The 22,663-nt window shown below is 38.6% G+C and overlaps 1 protein-coding gene across 1 annotated transcript; it reads right to left on the minus strand.

The window, feature by feature from the left end:
• Positions 1 to 5,557: 5,557 nt before the first annotated feature.
• Positions 5,558 to 21,024, minus strand: rnf10 (ring finger protein 10). The gene is made up of 17 exons (XM_048210481.1): positions 20,491 to 21,024; positions 18,674 to 18,864; positions 18,278 to 18,483; positions 15,124 to 15,214; positions 14,829 to 15,013; positions 12,721 to 12,857; positions 12,475 to 12,632; positions 11,785 to 11,922; positions 9,259 to 9,457; positions 8,990 to 9,123; positions 8,658 to 8,775; positions 8,246 to 8,347; positions 7,961 to 8,098; positions 7,797 to 7,888; positions 7,565 to 7,622; positions 7,316 to 7,480; positions 5,558 to 6,740 (listed from the first exon to the last, which is right to left on the minus strand). The coding sequence occupies exons 1-17, from the start codon at positions 20,633 to 20,635 to the stop codon at positions 6,667 to 6,669; spliced, it is 2,331 nt and encodes a 776-aa protein (XP_048066438.1). The 5' UTR covers positions 20,636 to 21,024; the 3' UTR covers positions 5,558 to 6,666.
• Positions 21,025 to 22,663: the final 1,639 nt, after the last annotated feature.

Consider the following 22,663-nt stretch of genomic DNA (forward strand, 5'->3'; position numbering starts at 1 on the left):
GGAAAGGAAAAAGGAGGGTTCCAGGGAAGGGCTATGTAGACCCCACCCCAAAACAATGTGCTACCGAGGTTCTAGTGACATCCAGCTGGTAGTAATGTACAAACATATGGAGAAAAGCCAAGTCCTGCAGTGACACTTCCCTGAACAAAGCCCAAGAGTCAGGTAAGCCCCTTGTGGAATGAACTCTGATGTCTCGTGGGGGTTGCACTCCATTTCATATGCCAAAACTATAGCTTCCACAAGCCAATGTGAGAGGTGTTACTTGGATATGGGACTCCCATGCGAGGGGGTGCCCATGAAATAAAGAGCAGGTCACTCTTCCGAAAAGCACTGGTCCTGGTCATATACGTCTATAAGGCACGAACAGGACACAGTGCATTCAGCCTCTGATCCTCTGCAGAGGAAAAAGGTGGAGGGTGAAAAGCGGACAGCTCCACCACCTCCGATGTGAATGCAGGGAAGCATTTAGGCATAAAAGGAGGATTAAGCTTAAGGAAAACCTTATCTGCATTAAGAGAATTTAGTGCACGAGGAATGAACCGAGAGTGCATGTAGCTCACTGACACGTTTAGCTGATGCCAAGGCCAAGAGCAAAGCAGTCTTGAAAGACAGCAGCTTTAGGGAAATTCTTCCCAGAGGCTCAAAAGGATATAGAGAGAGAGCCTCCAGCACCATGGAGAGATCCCATTCAGGAACGGTTCTCCTGATGACTGGTAGAGTGATGGGCACCAGTCATAAATCTGTGGATTAGAGGAGGCTGCCTGATCATTGAGCCCTCAAAGTAGGGCTGGACGATTATGGCCTAAAATCAAAACCTCGATTAATTGAACATTTTGCCTCGATTACGATTAATGAATGATTATTTTGTTTCTTTCTCTTTTTTTTTTTGTTGCCCTTATAGTTCACTGACAAGGTTTGTACTGTAAATATGATTGACTATTAAAGGTGGGATATTTTTTTCCTATTGAAAGAGCGATCTGACATCATGGCTCACTATCAGCAGTTATTTTATCTATGGTTTGTAACATTTCTTACATATTTCTGCTCATTGTAAATCAGATAAAGATAAATTAGTACAATACCAGTATGAGTGATTGCATGTGTGAATTAGTCGTACCGTCTCTCTATTAATTGTGAAGCTGTGGGTTGTAAATGGTTCCTTCAAAAGTAGAAAGATATATACTATAATTAGTTGAGTTAAGCTACTTTAGTGATAAATTACAGGACAGCGCTGACAACTAGTTTCTGCGTTCCTCTCTGTTCACGCGATCTACACGTTTTGCGCAGCTACTGTTTGTATGAGTGTTCATGACACAATGTAGTTGCGTGAGCACAGTAGCTCGATATAATAAAACACATCTGATCGTCTAATCGTTTGAATGTCCAAACCATAAAACAAATAAAACTGACAAAGTTTAGTGAAGATGCAAGGCTCACCGCTCGTGCGCCATCACTATGTGTTGAACCGGCGTTCACCTCCATGTTTTGCTTTTATGCCACTGACTGGACGGGGCAAAGTGATGTGGCCACACACGCGGTAATGTGTTGTTAAGGGGGAAGTATTAACAGGATTAAAAAAAAAAATGAAATAACCGACATGGGAAAATTGTCAGTTAGAGGTTCTGAATTTCGGTTTCGATTATTTTTCGATTAATTGTCCAGCCCTACCTCAAAGCCCATATGACAGGCCGAAATAGCTACCAGATAGACCTAATTGTGAAAAAGGACCTGTCCTTATCCATGAGGTCTTGTAGGAAACACGAAATATCAGGAACTGAGCACAGATATGATGTGAGACCGCACCCATCATACCACCCTTCAAACAATTGCCACTTACATCCATATGAGGACCGTGTAGAAACGTTCTTGGCCTTCTGTATAGTAGCAAAGTTAACGTGATTTCACCAAGTACAACATGTTCCTGAATCAACATCTTTATTGATCCTGGAACAACATTCCAATCAACCAGTCAGATTTGAGGGACAAGTTTCTCTCTCACCCTGGCCAGTGTGGGAATTATCAGGCACAGGGGAGGAAAAGCATACAGCAGCACTTTGGGCCATGGGCGGGCCAGTGCGTTCACATCCGTTAGCGAGAAGAACATAGGACAATGGGAGTTTCCGCATGAGGTGAATAGAACTACGGTTGCCTGTCTGAATCTCATCCATATTATGCCCACTATCTGAGGGGGGAGGTGCCAATCTCCGTGGAGTGGGTTCCCCCTTGATAGAAGGTCCGCGTCTCTGTTCAGAATGCCTGGAAAATGATTTGCGCGTAACAACAGGAAAAATCGCCTGCTCCACACCCAAAGCCTGTGAGCTAGAGCATGAAATTAAATTGAGCACACACCGCCCTAGCAATTGATGTATGCCATTGCTGCAATATTGTCGCAACGTACGAGCACATGATGTCCCTGCAGGAGAGGCAGAAAATAATTCAGAGCTTTCCATATGGAAATAAGCTCTGAACAATTTATGAGTGCTGAACAGTCTGCTCAGCCACAAACCATTTACCGGGGTGGCACCCCAGCCTGTTAAGGACGCATGTGACGTCACGGCTTTCTGCAACATCACCGTCACCAGAGGGATTCCCTGTGTGTAAAAGTCTGTGCTCTTCCAGTGGCGCAGAGCTGTTGTGCAGGCACGTCACTGTTAGGCTACAGCAAGGCAAAGATCGCATAACGGGCTAAAACAGTGACAAAACCCATTTCATGAACGCTCTCATTCTCAAGAGTCCCAGGGGCAAAACCTGGATAGATGAAGCCATAAGACCCTACAGTCTGAGGCATGTGCGATATTGGACTTTTGCTCCCTCTCTGAACTGCAACAAACAGTTTATTAGAGTGATAACATGCTCGAGAGTTCATCTCTAAGCCCAGGAAAAATCGCAATCTGACTGGGTGTACAATTGCTGTTGTTCACATTCAACCTGAACCCAAGAGATGTGATGTGCGTGAGCACACGGCAGGTGTACTGCAATACTTTCTCTTACGATTCGGCTATGATAAACCAGTCATCTATGTGTCAAAATCTGCAGACCTGACATTCTCAGGGGAGCTCAGCCCACCTCCGCACACAGACAATAAGTCAGAGGGCTGAGTGAGAACCCGAAAGGTAGAACTGTGAATTCATAACAAGTGCCTGGATAGGCGAAACAAAGAAACTTTCTGTGTGGCTGATAAATGCTTATGTGGAAAAAAGCATCTTTCAGAACAATCAATGTGAACCAATCGTTATGTTTTATTAAACGAGAGAGAACACAGTGGGTTAACATTCTGAAATTGTTTCCTTAAATGTTTTTTCAACACTCAGATCCAGAATAGGATGAAGATCGTCCTTCTTTGGAATTAGGAAATAATGAGAGTGAAAACCCTGCTTGTAATAATGCAGAGGTACTACTCCCCCGCCCCTTTTTCGAGAAGAGATCTTGTCTTCTGAATGTGAGTGGAGCGCTCTTCTGTGTGAAAAGATGACTAAAAGTGGGGGTTTTCTGGCAAACTGAAGTATATACCCCTTCATAATACTTTGAATCTCCCATTCAGCGGTCGACACAGACAGCCAGACTGTCACGTGACTCCTGAGAGTTTCCAAACTCACTGGAGAAATACTTAGGTCTGCTAATGCAACCGGATCATTCGTGATACAATGGCACCATCTAGTGGACAGCATGTGGGGTTGCTGAGAGATGTTCTCTCTTTATTAATTAATTCATTTATTCATTTTAATTTTTTGATTTGTGTTATGGGGAACACTGGGGAAAAGCCTTTATGAAATTAGTGATAGCTGTGTGTAGAGCGCACTGTGGTGACACGGCTTGTACACTTTTTCACATCACACAGTAGGGATGGAAATCCCTAGCGGCAAAAGGGCGCCGCACGGGACTGGTTGTCCCCGGGGGGTAGCTGTTGTGGGTTTAGAGAGAGCCATGAAAGAAATAAACGAATAATCTGACAGACGAGCAGCCGTAGAACAAGGGAAAATAGTGAAGAGAGCGAGGCGGGCAGCCTGCTAAAGAGTGCGAGCATGGGCGGCTTGCAGTAATTACTTCAGCTAACCTTGCTGATAGGACAAACGCATCCAGCGGAGGCTGATCCAAAAGATGTGTCCTCCTGCAGACAAAAGTGAAGTTCGTAAAACCACGAGCTGAGTGTAAAATATTCCAGAGATCGCAAGAAGCGAATGTCAACTGGAGAACAGCAGTGTGTGCATGCCCTATATGCTCTCCGGTAAGGGGGTGGGGCCTTACCTGGCATTGGCTGCATGCTTCTGTCTGTCTAGCCAGACTTGGTGCAAATGGATGCTTCTGCAGAGGTCAGGTACGGATGCCCTTCCTATAAGTGGATCTCGAACACGAGATGATGAAAGAGAACCGGGGGAATGTGTGTAAATTATCTGTAGTCAGAGCCAGTGTTTGGTTAACTAGATAAACTAAAGCTCTATGATAGAGAGTAATATAAATGATAATTGCACGAGAAGAATAGAAAATCAAAACGGTCAAACTAAATTATTTAAATATAAAAGTAAAACAAAGGAGAAGCAGATAAGTGATAAGTCCGTGGCAACATTGTGTGCTTCATGTGTAGCTCACACATTAACAACTGTCAGCTGCCGTGCGTTCAATGAAATGTGCGGCTGCTCCTCTGAGCCATTCACTGAACAGGGTAGACGCAGGAGAAAGCAAGACCTCGCACTCGCAGGACAGTACTGGCGACATCTGGAAAGTGACTGAGGTTTCTCTAAAAAGTCGCTAGGCGCATTTTTGGAAGAAAAAAAAAGTGCTAAGAGGTCACTAAATATTGGCAACTTTTCTGATGACGAAATTCACGTAACGCGCACTGTACGATGACCCGTGTGCGTTTAAGTTAAGTATACTTTGGCCTTAAGTGTTACTGTTGTATTTAACTAAATTTTAAGACATCAAATAAACGGTTTTAAGTTTCAATATAGTGTTTAAAAAAAAAAAAAAAAAAAAAAAAAAAAAAAACTTATTTTAACTACATTTCAGTACATGAATGACCAAATTTTCTTGAATTATACTTTTAAATTGAGATCTTATTTTTATTTTTTAATTTATAAAGTCACAAGTCTTAAGTTAGTGATGAGCGTGATCATTTTTAAAGGTGAGCAACTAAGATGAATGGGAATGCTAACATGGGTTGTTAATAATTATGACAGAAATTATTTTATTCGTATTACATAATTATTTACATTGATTAGCCATAGAAAACCTATTATGCTTTTCTTTCAAACATGGACAATTGCATGATGTGAATGAAGAAAATGCGCAAAGGTGGCTTTAAACAACTATAAAATTATATTTTTTTGTTCTTCAACAAACTATTTTATACAAGAAGTGATGGTGAATACATACAGTAAAAAAAAAAAAAGAAAAATTAATGCAAACACAATATGAACATCAAAATTCATATAAACCTGTAAATTACATTTTATATGATTACAATCAGAAAGCCAAATACTATTTTTATGCAAATGTCCACAGAAATATCAATGGTCTTTTTAAAGAATGAAATTAAATGTTTTAAATAAGACAAACAGAATGCCAGTGCATAATAATCCTTTATTTTTTCAACTTAATCTATATGCAGGTTCTTTACCACAGGTTTTTCCATCAGAAAAAAAGAAAATATAGAGGGGAAAAAAAAAAAATTGAACCCTCTACAAAATTTTATATAGCCTTTCTTTGTCTTTACATATTCAGTTCACTCAACACGCAGCAAGCAGTGGAGTCAGCTGGTCTCAACATCTGAACACTATAGAACATGAGCAGCTCTGAACCCTGTCTAATAGTTGGAGGTTCTAAAAGTCAAGTGCTTAAAAGACCCACTAAGTTCTCAGCTATTCCAGCAGAAAAATGATTTCTCATTTGCATTTTTATGTATTATTAATGTGTCCGATTGTGAAAGGCAGTTCTCAGGCTGATAATGATAACAGCTGGTAAGTTGAATACAAACTGAAGTTCACAACAAGAGCTCAGGAAGAAACGTGTGATGGCGTGTAAACAAACAAGCATGAACGTGTTACAATCAGCATAGTTTTGTGTATGTGCCTGACAGGAAGAATAACTCAAATGCATATAATCCTCACTTTAGGTTCATTTTTTTCTGCTATTAGCATTGCTTAGGTTTATTCCAAGATTCAAAGCATAAAGGTTGAAGTACAACGGTGTCATGATGAAGAGGGGGGGGCAGGACGTCTCTGCAGCTGGCTGACTGCTACCTCATGACCCCCCAAAATACATCACTGCAACCCATAACCAACAACCATATCATTTTTCTCCATCCACATTCTGGACAGTAATGGAGTACTGAACTACAGTGCCATGTCAAAAGGAACTGATCTAGAGCTCTTTAAATGCTGATAAGAGAGACAAATGCTGAAGTTACAGGAGTCTGTTCTTCCAGTACAACACATTAAAGTCCCTTCTGTAAAAAGAGAACTGTGGGACTGATCTATAATACTGAGTCAATGGTGAGTACAATCACTGCGGCTATGGAACTTCCTGCAGGTCACTGAATGTCTGGAGAGGGTCTCGTTCGACTGGGGCATGAAAGGAGGGAAGCTGCTATTGAGGGATATAATGAAATCTAAGCATATGGGAGGAATAAGGCAGAAGAAAGTGACAGGAGTGAAGGGTGAACTTCAGTGTTTACTTGGTGTGAACCATAGAGGTGCTGAACAGAAGCTTCTGCTTTTTCTTTTTCTTCTTCCCCCCTTTCTCATCTAAAATGGAAAGAAAGGTAACGTAAACTAAAAAAAATGCCTGCTTGTTTTTTTCTTTGTTTCAGTGTGAGCTAGATGAGTTTCACTTTAATGAATCATTTGAATGAATCTGCTGGTTTAATAGAAAGGATTTAGTGATTCATCTGAATCGTGAAAGTTCCCTGTGTGGCATTTTATGCGCTTTTGTGGTTTAACAAAAGCTTTATTATTAGGATTACACAACTTCAAAAAGTTGGGGCCTGTGAGATTTTTTTTTTAAGAAACCAATACTTTTAATCAGCAAGAATGAATTAAATTAATCAAAAGTGACAATGTATAATGCTACTTATAGAATGATTTCTGAAGGATCATGTGGCACTGAAGACTGAAGTAATGGCTGCTGTAATTAACAGGTAACAATAGTTAACAGTTATTTAAAATAATATTTCATATTACTGGTTTTACTGTGTTTTTGGATTAAACACAAGCAGCCTTAGTAAGCAGAAGAGACTTCTTTCAAAAAAACAAAAACAAAAAAAAAAATCTTACTGACCCTAGACTTTTTGAACAGTAGTGTATAGAAACGTTTTTCTCACCAGGGATGGGTAAAGCCTGTGCTGGGGTTTGATTTCCATTGTCCAGCTGTGACAAAGCCTGCTCGAAGGCCTGACTGAAGGAGTTTTGGAAACTGGGTACTGGGACCCGATCCGAGCCATCACTCTCTCCATCACTGTCTGCTGTAGGAGGAGCCAAGAACATGTCTGTATGGAGGAAAACACACATCACGTTAGTGAGCCAACAAGAAACAAGTATATAAGTCAGTCAAGTGTTAAAAGGAGGCTCACCTTTCTTTTGGGTGCTTTTAGGCCCGGCATCCACACGGGCTTTCCCATCTTTCAGCATCTACACCAGAGAGGATCATCAGTATGGTACAATTTGACACACAATGGCATTTTTACTACATTCATATTTAGTTTTAATTTCATTTTAGTGACCATTTTCCCACCTCATTTTGATCCATTTTTGATATTTACTATTTTGTTGTTATAAACATGAAAGAAAGTGCTTTAGGCAAACCTGAGCGAAGGACATGCAGTGAGAGTCCTCTTCCACACTGGCGACACTCAGGGACGGACTGTGCTCACTCAGACTAGGGAACATCACTCCATCTGAAATAAATACAGGAAATAAGCAAAAAAGACAAAGCACTGAAGGCCAGGGCAAGAGAGAGTGAATGTTACCTGATGAAGGGCTGCTGCTCAGAGGAGACGGGGGTCCCAGCAGGAACTCCGGGAGCTGCGTCCGTGAGCCGCTGTGAGGAGGAGATCCAAACGCAGGGAAATGCTGGAGGTTCTCCAGCCCGATGTGCATATCTGGATCTGAACAACACACCAAGACACACTCAATAATCACACCCTGACAAATTAATTACAACATCCTGAATTGAGTTCAATAACGTTCTACAATCCGACAATTTGTCTAATTTCAAAAAAAAAAAAAAACACAATGGGGAATTAAATCCTCACATTTCCCCTGTTTCCTGTTTTCCTCCATCTCAATCCTCTTCTCCCTTCTCTTTTCATCCCTTGCTTTCTTCTGCCTCAGGCGCTTCCGTTTCTCCAAGTCATCTGGCAGAAAGACAAAAATGTTAAAAATAACTATTTTGTAGAACTCACAAATACAAATGACTATTTATTTTCCCCCAAACTTGTATAGCAAAACACTGAATCGTGACATATGTAGTATAATAAAGCATTTCCCATTTCCAGTTTGTAAATGTTTGTTTTCACAGAAAGTGCAGTTTTCCACCAAAATAAAAGCTAGTTGTTTTAACGGTAATTTTACTACAAGTGTAAACTTATTTAATACGGCTTCGTCATTTACACTTATTTTATAGTGGAGTTGTATTACTGTATTGTATTACTAGCATGCCTGTACCTGCGAAGCTGTCCAAGGTCTCTTTTGAGAGAATGGGTGGCTGAAGATTTAGCTCACAGAGGCTGAACTCGCACGTGAGGGGCAGGTGAGAGAGGTAACGATGTCGACGGCGGATATCCTACAAATGAGGTCTGTGTTAATCAGTTCATCATGGTAGGCATTACTTAAAGCCTAATCCTTTGAGAGCAGCATAAATTCACCCTAGTAAAAGATTCTTTATATGCACAAAGCTGCAAAATTTTAAAAAATCTAATGCCAGGATGTTAACTGGGCACTGAGGTCATGTGAAAATGTATGATAGTACTGTCATAAATGTGTGAGACCGTGGGTACCTCAGACACCGTGTGCCCATCAATCTCCACTACGGTAGCGGTGATAGACTGAGGGCTGTTCTCCAGGCTCCCGTACTCTCTCAGCAGACAGCGCACATTCACTGGGTGCAGAAACATCTGCTGACCATCCTCAGCTACAGACACAAAAGACAGAGTCATATTTACTCTCCATCTCCATTGCTTACACAGAGTTACGGTGTACAAAATAACTAAGAGTGGTAAAATGCAATTAACTGGTAGCTTTAAGCTTCATTACAAATAACACATACCTTGATAGAAGTAGTAATATGGGCCATGAGCAGCGGTCTGACTGGTCTGAGGGGTCTCTTCAACAGGTTTGTCCTCCACAGCCCCCTCAGGCATCTCTTCGGCCACCTCAGGAACACTCTGAGCGGCCATCTCTTCCTCCGGCTCCTCATGAGCCTCCTGAAGCTCATCATCAAAAGCTGAGGCATACTGCAGGATGGGCTGTGGTGGGACACACTACATTAAGCCCAATGATGCATGCTAATATTTGGTCAATATTCAGGTCCCAATTTATATTAAGTGCATAGTAACTACTATGTACTAACATTTAAATGGATCATTTAAAGGTGCCATCGAATTGAAAATTGAATTTACCTCGGCATAGTTGAATAACAAGAGTTCAGTACATGGAAATGACATACAGTGAGTCTCAAACTCCATTGTTTCCTCCTTCTTATATAAATCTCATTTGTTTAAAAGACCTCCGAAGAACAGGCGAATCTCAACATAACACAGACTGTTACGCAACAGTCGGGTTGTACGCCCCCAATATTTGCATATGCCAGCCCATGATCGAGGCATTACACAAGGGCAGGCAGTATTAAAGGTCCCGTTCTTCGTGATCCCATGTTTCAAACTTTAGTTAGTGTGTAATGTTGTTGTTAGAGTATAAATAAAATCTGTAAAATTTTAAAGCTCAAAGTTCAATGCCAAGCGAGATATTTTATTTAACAGAAGTCGCCTACATCGAACGGCCAGTTTGGACTACATCCCTCTACTTCCTTCTTTAATGACGTCACTAACTAGTTTTTTGACTAACCTCCGCCCACAGGAATACACAAAAAAAGGGGGCGTGGTCTTGTTGCGCTCCTACGGAGAAGAGCAAGAGTTGCGTTTGTAGAGTGTGTTTGTCGCCATGTCGTCGAAACGCTTCACATTTTCATCCCGCAGTCCAATCACCTTTGTTTGGCCTTCCCAGGGACGCTGTACTTAGAGATCAATGGTTACAATTTATGGTTAACTCGGTTCCCGAAAATTATAATCCACATGTAAAACTATGTGCAGCACATTTTGCTGAGGACAGCTTCCTCAGTTTAATGCTGGATTCGCACAAAGATTATTCTTGAAAGATGGAGCAGAAGCTGCTGTCGAATCACAACACAGGAACCGCTGGCACAATCAGAACTCATTACGTATTTCTGAAGGAGGGACTTCATAGAACAAGGAAGTCATCAGCCCGTTTTTATGACAGTGGAAACAGCGGTATACAGATAAGTAAATTATGTGAAAAATACTGTGTTTTTTTACACGCGAAACATGAACACATGTTATACTGCACACTATAAACACAATCAAAGCTTCAAAAAACCGAAACGAAAAACGGGACCTAACGTCTGGATCTGCACAGCTGAATCATCAGACTAGGTAAGCAAGCAAGGACAATAGCGACAAAATGGCAGATGGAGCAATAATAACTGACATGATCCATGATATCATGATATTTTTAGTGATATTTGTAAATTGTCTTTCTAAATGTTTCGTTAGCATGTTGCTAATGTACTGTTAAATGTGGTTAAAGTTACCATCGTTTATTACTGTATTCACAGAGACAAGAGCCGTCGCTATTTTTAAACACTTGCAGTCTGTATAATGCATAAACACAACTTCATTCTTTATAAATCTCCAACAGTGTAGCATTAGCCATTAGCCACGGAGCACTATCAAACTCATTCAGAATCAAATGTAAACATCCAAATAAATACCATACTTACGCGATTAGACATGCTGCATGATGAACACTTTGTAAAGATCCATTTTGAGGGTTATATTAGCTGTGTAAACTTTGTTTATGCAGTGATAGAGTCGAGAGCTCGGGAGGGGGCGGAGAGCGCGTGATTTAAAGGGGCCGCAGCATGAATCGGCGCATTTCTAATTATGCCTCAAAATAGGCAGTAAAAAAAAATTTATTAAAAAAAAAAATCTATGGGGTATTTTGAGCTGAAACTTCACAGACACATTCAGGGGACACCTTAGACTTATATTACATCTTGTAAAAAAACATTCGATGGCAGCTTTAATACAATGCACTTAAAGTGTACATATATGTTTTACATTGTACTTTTATTTGGAAAAAAAAATAAAAAAATCAGCACGTAATTACAGTTGTAATTAAGTTCTGTAATTATATCTATAATTGCACAGTTGACCCTTCCTTCCTTTCCACCTTAAACCTACCCAAACCTGCCCCTACCCATACCCATATCAAACCTCAATAGCAGCAAAAGTGTTTTGCAATATAATATGAACACAAGAAGTACATTTTTTTACCACCAGACGTGAGCAGCGTGACACGACAAATGCAAATCGAACCCATTCTAATCAGTAATGCTGTCTATACTGGATGTGGTGCTTTGTCATGTTCAGTGTAGACGGCCTCAAGCTGTTGTGTTAGCCTTTGATTGAGACCATCATGATCATTATATTCTGAAGCCCAGAGCCTGTGGAGCAGCAGAGTCGTACTAAAAGAAAGGAGCACAGTTTCTACTGACCTTGGAGTTAGTGAGGTTCTTGACCACAGCCACCTCTGGAGAGGAGGAGTTCTCAGATAGAGACAGTTTCCTCATGTCCACCCCATCAACAGAACCGCCATCCTTACGGCGACACTTCAAAAGACCCTCTTCCCGCTCCTGTTCAATCAGAGATCAAGTGTGAGGGTTACATGTTAGAGTGCAGTGTTTGGGAGGAACAAAATCTAACAACACTTTCAATAATGTAAAATAGCTCAACGCTTTTCCAAATTATGTAGCTTTTCCAGTTAAAAAAAAAAAAATTGTTTAGCCTTTTTAAATGTCACATTGTATATATTCAGATATTTATAAAAGCATGAAGCACAAATGGTTTATAATAATAGATTACACATTACAAGTTATTGTCCCCTTAAATGGCTTTAACATAGTTTAAGATATTTTTGGAGTAAAATATAGCAACTACTTGTTTATTAACATTTGTGCATTTGGCAGATGCTTTTATCTAAAGGGAATTCCAAAGTGATCAAAAATTTTGCATAACCTATACGAGTTATACAATTCAAAATGTTTTTGTCCCTTTGAATAGTTTCAATGTCAACATCTAAACTATGTGAGTAACTTATACCAACTACTTTTCAAAACAGCAGTGTGACTTGTTTAACTAGTTTTGTCCAACCCAACATTCATAAGCCAGCGTGAATGCATGTGTACCTGCAGCTGCAGTAGGGCGCTCTGTACGAAACAGGCCTGTGGGTCGTCTTTCTCCTGGCTGAGTTGGGATTGGAGAGCCATCCTCTCTTCAGCCAGCAAACCCAAAACCTGCTGCTGGGACGCCAGAAGCAGCTTAGAGTATGCACGCAAATGCACATCTGCAGAAAATGGGGGGAAAAGAAAAAGTGTCAAATAAGACAAAGTCAACACCACAAAAAATCTCATGCAAACAGCAGAATGCCTCACCATCAAAATTAATGGGCTCCTCCACTTTAACCCACTGAGAGCTGGGAAGAGCCACCAGTGATCCTTTCTCTCTCCGCATCAGACGCATAGTGATGACATTACCGGACACGTACTGACGGGTCTCCATGGCAACCACACTGAAAGTTGACAAGATGGGTTTCAATGACAACATAAATTTGTTCAGTAAATATGTACACTACTGGTGAAAAGTGGAATAATTAAGTTTTTTTTTTTTAATCTTGAAGGGATAGTTCACCCAAAAATCACTCACCCTCAAGTCATCCAAGATTTATATGACTATCTTCTTTCAGACGAACACAGTGTTACAAAAAATTCTCGCTCATCCCAGCTTTACAATGGTTGTGAAGGGGCGTGAGATTTTGAAGTCCAAAAAAGACACATCCATCCATCATAAAAGTAATACATATGACTCCAGGGTGTTAATAAAGGCCTTTTGAAGCAAAGTGATGGGTTTTTGTAAGAAAAAGAGTAACCCCTGACCCAACGCATTCACATGGAAGTGCAGAGGAGACAGCAAAACAAAACACTGGTCATGAATTAGAAGTCTAAAACAAGAATTTTTAAAGAGAAATGTCAGAGGATTCTGATATAAGAGAAGAGGAACTTGAGTTTGTTGCCCAGCCCTATTTGTTTGAAGCATGAGAGGAGTCTACTCTCACCTAAGCTTACACTACTCATACATCACTTCTCTTTCACCATAAATCAATGCGTACGGCAGTCTGCCAGACTGTTATAGTTTATGAAGTTTTAAATATGGATATTTTTCTTACAAAAAAATATATTTTTATGATGGATGGTTGTTTTTTTTGGCCTTCAAAATCTCTCGCACCCTTCACTACCATTATGAAGCTTGGAAGAGCCAGGATATATTTTAATAACTCTGATTGTGTTCATCTGTAAGAAGATAGTCATATATACCTAGGATAGCTTGAAGGCGAGTAAATCATGGGGTAATTTTAATTTTTTGGGTGAACTATTCCTTTAAATGAATTTTATGCTCACCAAGGCTGCATTTATTTGATCAAAAAGACTGTAAAAATCAACATTGTGCATATTAAAGGATGGATCATGTGACACTGAAGACTGGAGTAATGGCTGTTGAAAATTCAGCTTTACAGTCAATCACAGGAACAAATTACATTTTACAATACATTAAAACAGAAAAAATATTTTAAATTGTGATAATATTTCACAATATTACTGTTCTTACTGTATTTTTCATCAAATAATTGCAGCCCTGTTGAGCATTAGAGACTTCTTTCGAAGACTATTTAAAAACTCTTATTTAACTATTGATCAGTAGGTAATAGGTAGTGTATATAACACTTATGTACCAGGTGTTGTTTTTTTTACCCTTTTTATTACATGAAGTTTACTTCATGATGTTCACATTAAAGGTGCAGTAAGACATTTCTGAGAAGTGTTGTCAAATTTAAATCAACACCTAAACAAACAATTTAGTGAATTTTTGCTAGATTTCTGTTATGTGTGTGATGAAAAAAAAGTGTTTGTACCTAGTCATGGCTGTGTAAACAGGAGAAAAAAAAAGTGGATTGGACCTATCAGACCGAGCACCATAACACTCTTGTAGCCAATCAGCAATCCCTTGTAGAAAGAGAGATGGCTGAGATATTACCAAAGAGGGAGTGGTCAGAGGAATATAACTGGAAGAAGGGTTACGATCAGGAAAGAGCTAGGACCCGCGTTAATATCGGAAAAGCTTTCCAGTGCTGGAGAGATGTTAAAGAGCGGGAAGGCCTGAAAACGGATGCCGAGATTGCTTTATACATGACTAACACTGTTTTTTTTTTTCAATGTTTTTCAATGATAAGCTGTTGTATGCTGTTTTTGTTGTTAAAGAATCGAAGCTGATTCAGCTACACTTGTGTGAGCTGTCTGATGCGTCAGCTGTTAGTGGTTGCCTGTGGTGCATAGAGTGTATTTATTATATTGGGGGCAGAGCAATGAAGGAAGGGGTGTGTTTGTTTGGGTGTCGATTTCAAATATCAACAGTGTTTCTCAGAAATCTCTTACTGCACCTTTAACCAAAAGCAAACAAGCATTAAAAAGGCAATTTGGGTATGAACCTCTTGAGATCAGCGCTGTGCACGGCCTCATAGCAAATGGGGCACTTGGACCAACTCTTCTCACTCAGAGAGAGGTAGTGCAACATGCATGGCCAACAGTAGATGTGGCCACAGCGCGTGATGTGGGCCGCCACAGGGGGATACAGGCAGATCGGACAAGACGGCACCTCATGACTGTAAATGCGCTGTGTGGAAAAAAAACAATGTCATAAGCAACATTTAGAGAAAAAAAAAAAAAAAAAAAAAAAAAAAGGCACTGACAGCATATACAAGGAAGTTGGAAGTCTGAACTAACCACTTGCTGCACACAGTCCCAGTCCACCAAAGTGTCCGGATCAGTGAAGTGAGCTTGATAGTCCTGATCATCAATCACCACAAACTGGCAACTTTTGGACAAAAATATGTACTCATCAGCAAATAATTTTTCTCTTTTGGTTACATGAACTGACACAAAAGAACAATAGAACAAATTAAACAATCACACTGACTGCAAGCTGTAAATCCAGTTTGGCCAAGTGGAAAAATGTTGAGCAGATCTAGACTGTTAAATCACCTTAACAGTACACCAGTGTTATTACAGTTAATTAAAACTATAAAAAAAACATTTATGTTAATTGAAATAAATGTTACCTGAAATCAAATTTAGCAATTTCGACAATACTTTCAGTAAAAATTTCAGTTAGTTGCCAAGGCATCATTTCTAATTTTCATTATCAAAATTAAAAACTAAACTTAAAAATAAACAAAAATAAAAAAAAATCATGAAAAATATCTTTTAAAAAAATGTAATATAAATAATATAATACTACTACATTAAAGGGGTCATGACATGGATTTTCCTTAAGGTTCACTTATAATATTAAAGTTCTTTGCACAAAAAAAAAAAAACACTACATGCGGAAAAATTATATACAACTTTCATTCTGACCCTCTGTCTGAAATGATTTCTTTTTAAGGGTGGCTCCTTTCACACGCAAGTTTAAAATATTCTAGCTGACACCCCAGTGTGAGTTATTCACCCACTTCTCCCGAAATACATGGAAGTGAGTGGCCGGATAAGTGGAAGAACAGAGTAAACTTTATAGTTACCTACACAATGTGTATCTGACATGAATAAAACATGTTGTCAATTTATAGTTGAAAGGATTGTTATTGCCGCTTCTATAGACATAAGTTTGTATTTTACAAACTATAAATGTATTGTTTTGCTAGTACTTGCGTGTATTTAAATGTCTGAAACATTACAAATAAACATTTTGAGGTTGAAAACACTGAATACTTGTGATATATGACAAGGCACTGAGCCAGAAACAGACTCACTCATCGCCAGCCAAAGCACGAAAGCACATTTGAATTTAGCAGTTGATCATGTGATGCACTGAACGTTAATCACACCAGAATGATCATAAGCGTCAAAGGGTTAAGGCTTGTCAGTACACGGCCACTGTTATGACTGGTTATTGCATATTATTGCATAACGTCATTGCATCGGAAACAGCATCAACGCCCACTCGCTATTGCACGCAAGTAAGTGTTTTGAAAGCATTATACCAATAAAAACTTAATTTACAGAAAAAGCTTCATGAAATTATTTACTTATCGCTTTTGATGTAGCTGCAATCAGATCCAATACAGTTGGCTGCTTCATCTTTTAACAAAAGTTTCTTTGAGAATTCCCCATTACACTGTGCCTCATTTACAAAACAAAAAGCTCAGAACGAACATACAGGGTTCCCACTCTTTTTCAGCGATCATTTTCCAGGACTTTTTTAATTTTACTATGTCAGGAATAAAAGGCAAGGATCACACCCTAAAGTGATATATTGCTCTCCAAGTCTTTAAAAGGCGTATAGTTTATTGCCATGACTTAACTATAAAATCAGCTTTTAATATGAGCTCTTAATCATACATTATGACTATGGAAGCTTGTTTCCACCACAGAATAAATAAAAAAAAAAAAAAAACAAAAAAAAATTTAAAAAAAGGAGTCGCAATTACCTTTTTTGTATCTCACTATTCTGACTTTTTTTCTTGCAATTGCGAGTTTATATCACAGTTATGCAATTTATAATTCTGACTTCATAACACAATTGCGAGTTTATATCATGCAATTCTGACTTTTTAATCAAACAACTGCGAGTTTATATCACATTTGAGATAAAAAGTTGCAATTACCTTTTTTATTTTTTATTCAGCAGCAGACACTTCCATAGTTTATTGCCATGACTTAACTATAAAATCATTTTTTTATATGAGCTCTTAATCATACATTATGACAAAAGTGTTCTCGTTACCAGTGTCCATTTCATAGCAAAAAATATTGGAACTATTTTAATGTCTCGTTTAACTATTTGAAAATAGAAATATTAGTCAAAGACAAAGTCGATGAACAACAAAGAAACCCATAACATGTAATAGAATATGTGGCAGGTCTATTAGTCATTTCTGTCCCGTCCAATGCTGGTTATCACCATGTCAATCAACATAATTTTGTATTCAATCCCGGATTTAAAGTGACGAGAATATTTTTGGTGCGCCAAAAAAACTAAATAACTTATATAGTGATGGCTGATTTCAAAACACTACTTCAGGAAGCATCGGATCATAAATGAATGTTCAGTGTCAGTGTCGAATCTGCTGATCGGAGCGCCAAAGTCACGTGATTTCAGCAGTTGGCAGTTTGACACGCGATCCGAATCATGATTCGATACACTGATTCATTTATGATCCGATGCTTTCTGAAGCAGTGTTTTGAAATCGGCCATCACTAAATAAGTCATTATTTTGTTTTTTTTGGCGAACCAAAAATATTCTCATCGCTTTATAATATTAATATTGAACCACTGAACGAACATGAACTGATTTAAATATGTTTTTAGTACCTTTATGGATCTTGAGAGAGGAAATGTCATTGCTCCATATGCAGGCCTCACTGAGCCATCGGATTTCAACTAAAATATCTTAATTTGTGTTCCAAAGATCAACAAAGGTCTTACGGATGAGTAATAAATGACAGAATTTTCATTTTTGGGTGAACTAACCCTTTAAGCGACTGAATGCAAGTGGGTGGGGGCTTTGGTGCGATAATGCATAACTATTTGTTGATGTCTTGCTCTGGAGGCAGTCATATGCAAATGTGTTCACCCATGTGACATCACACAGACTTAGCAAAATCAAAACGAGACGTTTTTGGAGCTTGATTAAATAAATGCTTTGTTAATAATGAGGGTGACGTTTTAAGCTATAAAACTTGCAGGATATTTTTATGGGACAAAGACCTCTTACATGTCAAAAGATCAAGGCAAATTTGATTTCTCATGACCCCTTTAATAAATAATATAATACTACATTACTGATCCTAAAAATAACACTGTGGTACACTAAATATTGTTATGTGCGATTAATACCAATTCATATAAAAAGTATGCAACACATTCTGCTGTACTCACTTAGCCTGTAGGAAAAGCTCCTTGTTGAAGGGCTTGTGTTTGTGACCCCACTTGTTGCGGCGACCCCAGCAGGAATGGCCATCACCTCCGGAGCCAAAATGGCCTCCTCTTGGCTCAAACGTAAAGTTGAGCAGGTGGTTCAGACTAATCTTTTTGGGTCCAGCAAACTGAGCCGGGCTAAACTCTGCCCGGCGGTTCTCTGCTACCTAGTGAGAGAGAACCCAACAGTTTATCCTGGTTACTCCATATAACTACAGGTTTGTTTACTTTGTGCTATTTTCTAGTAGTTCATTAACCAACATGATTACTGCAATTTAACATGCAATAAGAAAGCATAAAAACAGCCCTTCATGAAAGCACAAACGAATCATAATCCAAAGGCTTATTGTAACACACCTCTTCTCTTCTCCCACCACCAGCGAGTCCATACTGTCGCCCGCCTCCGCCACCTCTCTGAGGGGGTCTCTTGTCAAAATTCTTGCTTTTCTGTGGCTGGGGGCGACGTGGGCCTGGAAAGCTTTCGGCCTTGGCAAAAGTAGGCTCACGTTTGCGGCTATAGCGCTTTGAGCCCCCATTATTCTTACCATCTAAAAGAACCGGAAAAAGAAGGATGTGTGTCAAAAAACATGAATACATTACTCCAAGCAGAAAATTTTTTTTGACAAGGGGGTGCCTCCACCAACTTCGGGGAAAATTAATTGCATTTGCAATACTGACAATTTGATAATTTTTCAATATTATTAACAACATTCACACAGGCCTTAGCTAATCAATCCAGTCACACGCTGCACTTTAAAGTGTTTTAGAGGACTTCGTGATAAGAGCAAAGGGTGTAAACACACACAGCTTATCATCCAGCAGCAGAGATCCCTGTCCCATACAGTTCAGAAGCCTACATAAAAACACTGGCATAACTAAAACATAGACAACACTGTTTAAGTTTGTTATCTTCTACAGTGATTTGGTTCTGATATGCTGGAGGCTTTCTTGGGTCCATCCAAAAGCTAGAGGGCAACACAGCACTGAAGATTTTCTTCTGGTCACATGGCAGACTGCTGACAAGAATAGATCCTGACCATGATCCTCATGCATCCGATCAGCTACTAAGAGGAGTAGCAGATAAATTAAACCTAAATATGAATTTCCACTCGGGGGGATATGGTCAGAAATGTTGGGTTAGTTTAGGGGAATTCAGTTTTGATATTGGTTTAACTATATATGACAGTGACACACACACACACACACACACACACACACACACCACCCATGTTGTGTTATCAGAACATCAGGTGGATAATGGATATATATGCACTGACACAGACGGACACCAGAATAAATTGCATAAACACAGTAAATCTAGTCTGATCAAGTTGGAAAAATTTGCAACTGGTATTTTTGAATGCTATTAAATACCCGGATAACAAAATTATAAATATTAAAATGTTAAATAAATTATTAAATGAGGAACTCCGTTTGCCAACACGTTAAATATATGGAGCCCTTCATAAAATGTGACACCTTTCATGTGATGTTTCACCATTATGGTATTAAATAACATTGATAATACTCATAATTTAATGCTGATAAATTCAGTTCCACCCTTTTCCAAGAAATTACAGCTTTCCGCACGTGTTTATGTAATTTATTGTGGTGTAAAGTGCATATATCCACCTCATATATACTAATTTTCTGATAACACATGTACTGCCATGTAGTCACTCTTCTATATAAACATCAAAAGTTGATTCAAAACTTAATTCCAATAAACTACTAACCTAACATTTACCAAAAACAAACTTAATTCCACTAAATGTATATAAAAGTATTCATTCAATATATTTAAAATATACGTATTTACATAGAATATTTAATTTATTTTTATATTCTATTAGGAAAATGTAGTTTACTAAGGAAGTAAAAAAATAAATAAATAAAAATAAAAAGGGTAAAATCCCTGAAATTTTTTTTTTGTAATTCATTCTTAATGAATGAGAGTTCATTATCGACACGTCAAATACTAATCTTTATTAATATTGTACGAGTTTCTCCATTGTTTATTCAAGAAACAGGCCAATCGCTAGCCGTGGCGACGTCATCTCTGCAGACACAAACAAAACCATGCCGCAAGTCCCAAACACACACATATACACACTTTCCCCTCAAAGTTGACCATGACAAGCGTGTGTTTGTGTGTATAAAACGCTGATCTGTACCTGTTTTGGCTTTAGAGTCTGTAGGAGTCGAGCCTGTAGAGCTGGAGCGGGGCGGGATCTTCGTGCTGCTGCTGTTGTTTGCGTTTGGGTTTTTCTCCATCTTGAGGCCGAACTCCGGGGAGAGAGCGTCGGAGCTCTTTAGCATTAAACGGGGAGAACAACGGGTTGGTGTGAGTGCGGGTCAGGCGACGAAGGCCCTTATTCATTTCTGTCAAACGCGGAGACCCCATTACGGCGACATCTTGACCACAAACAAACCGAAAGAAAAACAGAGACACAATCCAAATGTCTCAGTTAAAAAAAGCTGTGTGCTAACACAAAAAAAACAAGTGCCCAAAAAGCGGGGCCTCGCCCCTTGAAAAGCGCAGTTTTTCCTCGGCGTGGGAAGTGTTGCGCCCCACAAGGCGTTAGCCGCTCTCCAAAAGAGGAAAACGGACAAATAAATGGGTTTTAACCCAAATTTTACTTTAGCTAAATAAAGTCAGGCAGATGGCGACAGGTCGCCAAACGGGAACCGTAAACACCCGGATGAGGGTTATAAGCCTCGCAGGGTTTACGAGGTGCGCATGCGCGGATTCACCGATTCTCATTGGTGCATTCGACAGCAAGATGTGGTGTAATGCATATGTAATCTTTTATTATCAAAGCATTTGTTGTTATTAATATTTGGTTTATTTGAAACAAACGTTTAAAGACAGTTTGAGTGAAAAAACAACAACAAAAAGCAGTAGTTAGTTTTAAGTAGTACAGAAAAAAATATATATATACACATGACCTACACAACACATGGCCAGTTTATACAATAGCAGTAATGTAAAGATATACTCAATTTACAAATCGCTTACAGTGTGAAATGGAAAAAAAGCTTCAAAAATATTTCTTCCAGATGAACCATGTACTATATCAGTTGTATAAAATAAAATATCAGAACATCTGATCACTGCATGGTTACATTATGCCTTTAAGACCTACACATCAAACACAAAGTTTTATATGAGGGGCTTTAGATCACTTCATCGTCATCATCATCATCATCACTCCTGTCTTCGTAAGCTTCTTCCCCTTTAAGATAATCTAGGGAACAGCTCAGGATTGCTCTCCTAACCTCTTGTTTTTCATCTGTTGTGGAAGGGAAGAAAAAACTTTTCAGATTAAATCCCTTGCCTGCTCAAATATCATAAACTAGAGAAAAATAAAACAAAAACAAAAAAACACTTTATAATACTGTATTTCCAGAGATTTATGTTTTCCACCTGGGGGAGTTGTTTTCCAACAGAAATAAATTCAGTGGCTTTGTGAAAGTGTCAATTTTGATTTCATGGTGACTGTAATTTTCTCGTGATCTTTACATAAAAGGACTGTAACAATATATTGTGTCACAATATATCACACAATACAAAAATGCAACGATATATATAGTGGATAATGACAATATGTATCGTGTATAGTTCAACCAAAATTAAAATTACTTTTTTTAAAGTTTTTTTTTTTTTTTTTAACGTTTACAGAGTTTTACCTCATTTAACTACTATATATAATGTTGAATATAATGTATAATAATGCAAAGGGGGAATATTTGTGGGTCCTGATAATGCCAAATGTCTTGTTACCAGTAAAAAGTGGCCTATATTATTTGAAATATATCTAGTCAATGACAGAGTGCAAGAATATTCATATTTTTCATTATTTTCAGCTTCAGAATCATGAGTATTTTTATTCATATCAACATATGAATATATGAAAATCAACATACGCATCAACATTGTCCTATGCATTGTCCTATTCATTTCCACCCCCAATGTAATACCAAATTTAGCATTTTAAATCAACAGTTCATTTTTTGTTAACCTTTTACCATACGTCTTGAAGTATCGCAATAACATCATATTGTGAGTTCAGTATAGTGACATGTATTGAATCATGACACAAGGGTATTAAGGTGCACTCGAATATGGAATATTGCAGTATTCTAAATTATTTATCTGTGCATATCGTTATTTTCAGTGTTGGGTAAGTTAATCTAAAATTACTAACTACTAATTACATCTTCAACAGTGTAAGTGTAGCAGCCAAAGTATTGCATTACTTATTACTAATTACTTTCCTAAATCCCACATCAACGTCAACCAGTTGAATAATACAAGGATAGACATGAAATTGCTCATTTAATTCT

Source organism: Megalobrama amblycephala, linkage group LG12 (assembly GCF_018812025.1).
Source record: "Megalobrama amblycephala isolate DHTTF-2021 linkage group LG12, ASM1881202v1, whole genome shotgun sequence".
In the NCBI taxonomy this organism is placed as follows: domain Eukaryota; kingdom Metazoa; phylum Chordata; class Actinopteri; order Cypriniformes; family Xenocyprididae; genus Megalobrama; species Megalobrama amblycephala.

Bases quoted from the DNA above. Each gene is read 5' to 3' on its own strand.
- rnf10 (XM_048210481.1), bottom strand. From the start codon at position 20,635: ATGCTAAAGAGCTCCGACGCTCTCTCCCCGGAGTTCGGCCTCAAGATG. The intron at 18,865-20,490 runs GTACAGATCAGC...CGGTTCTTTTAG, and splicing joins AGACTCTAAAGCCAAAACAG to ATGGTAAGAATAATGGGGGC. The intron at 11,923-12,474 runs GTACACATGCAT...CTGATTGAACAG, and splicing joins GCGCCCTACTGCAGCTGCAG to GAGCGGGAAGAGGGTCTTTT.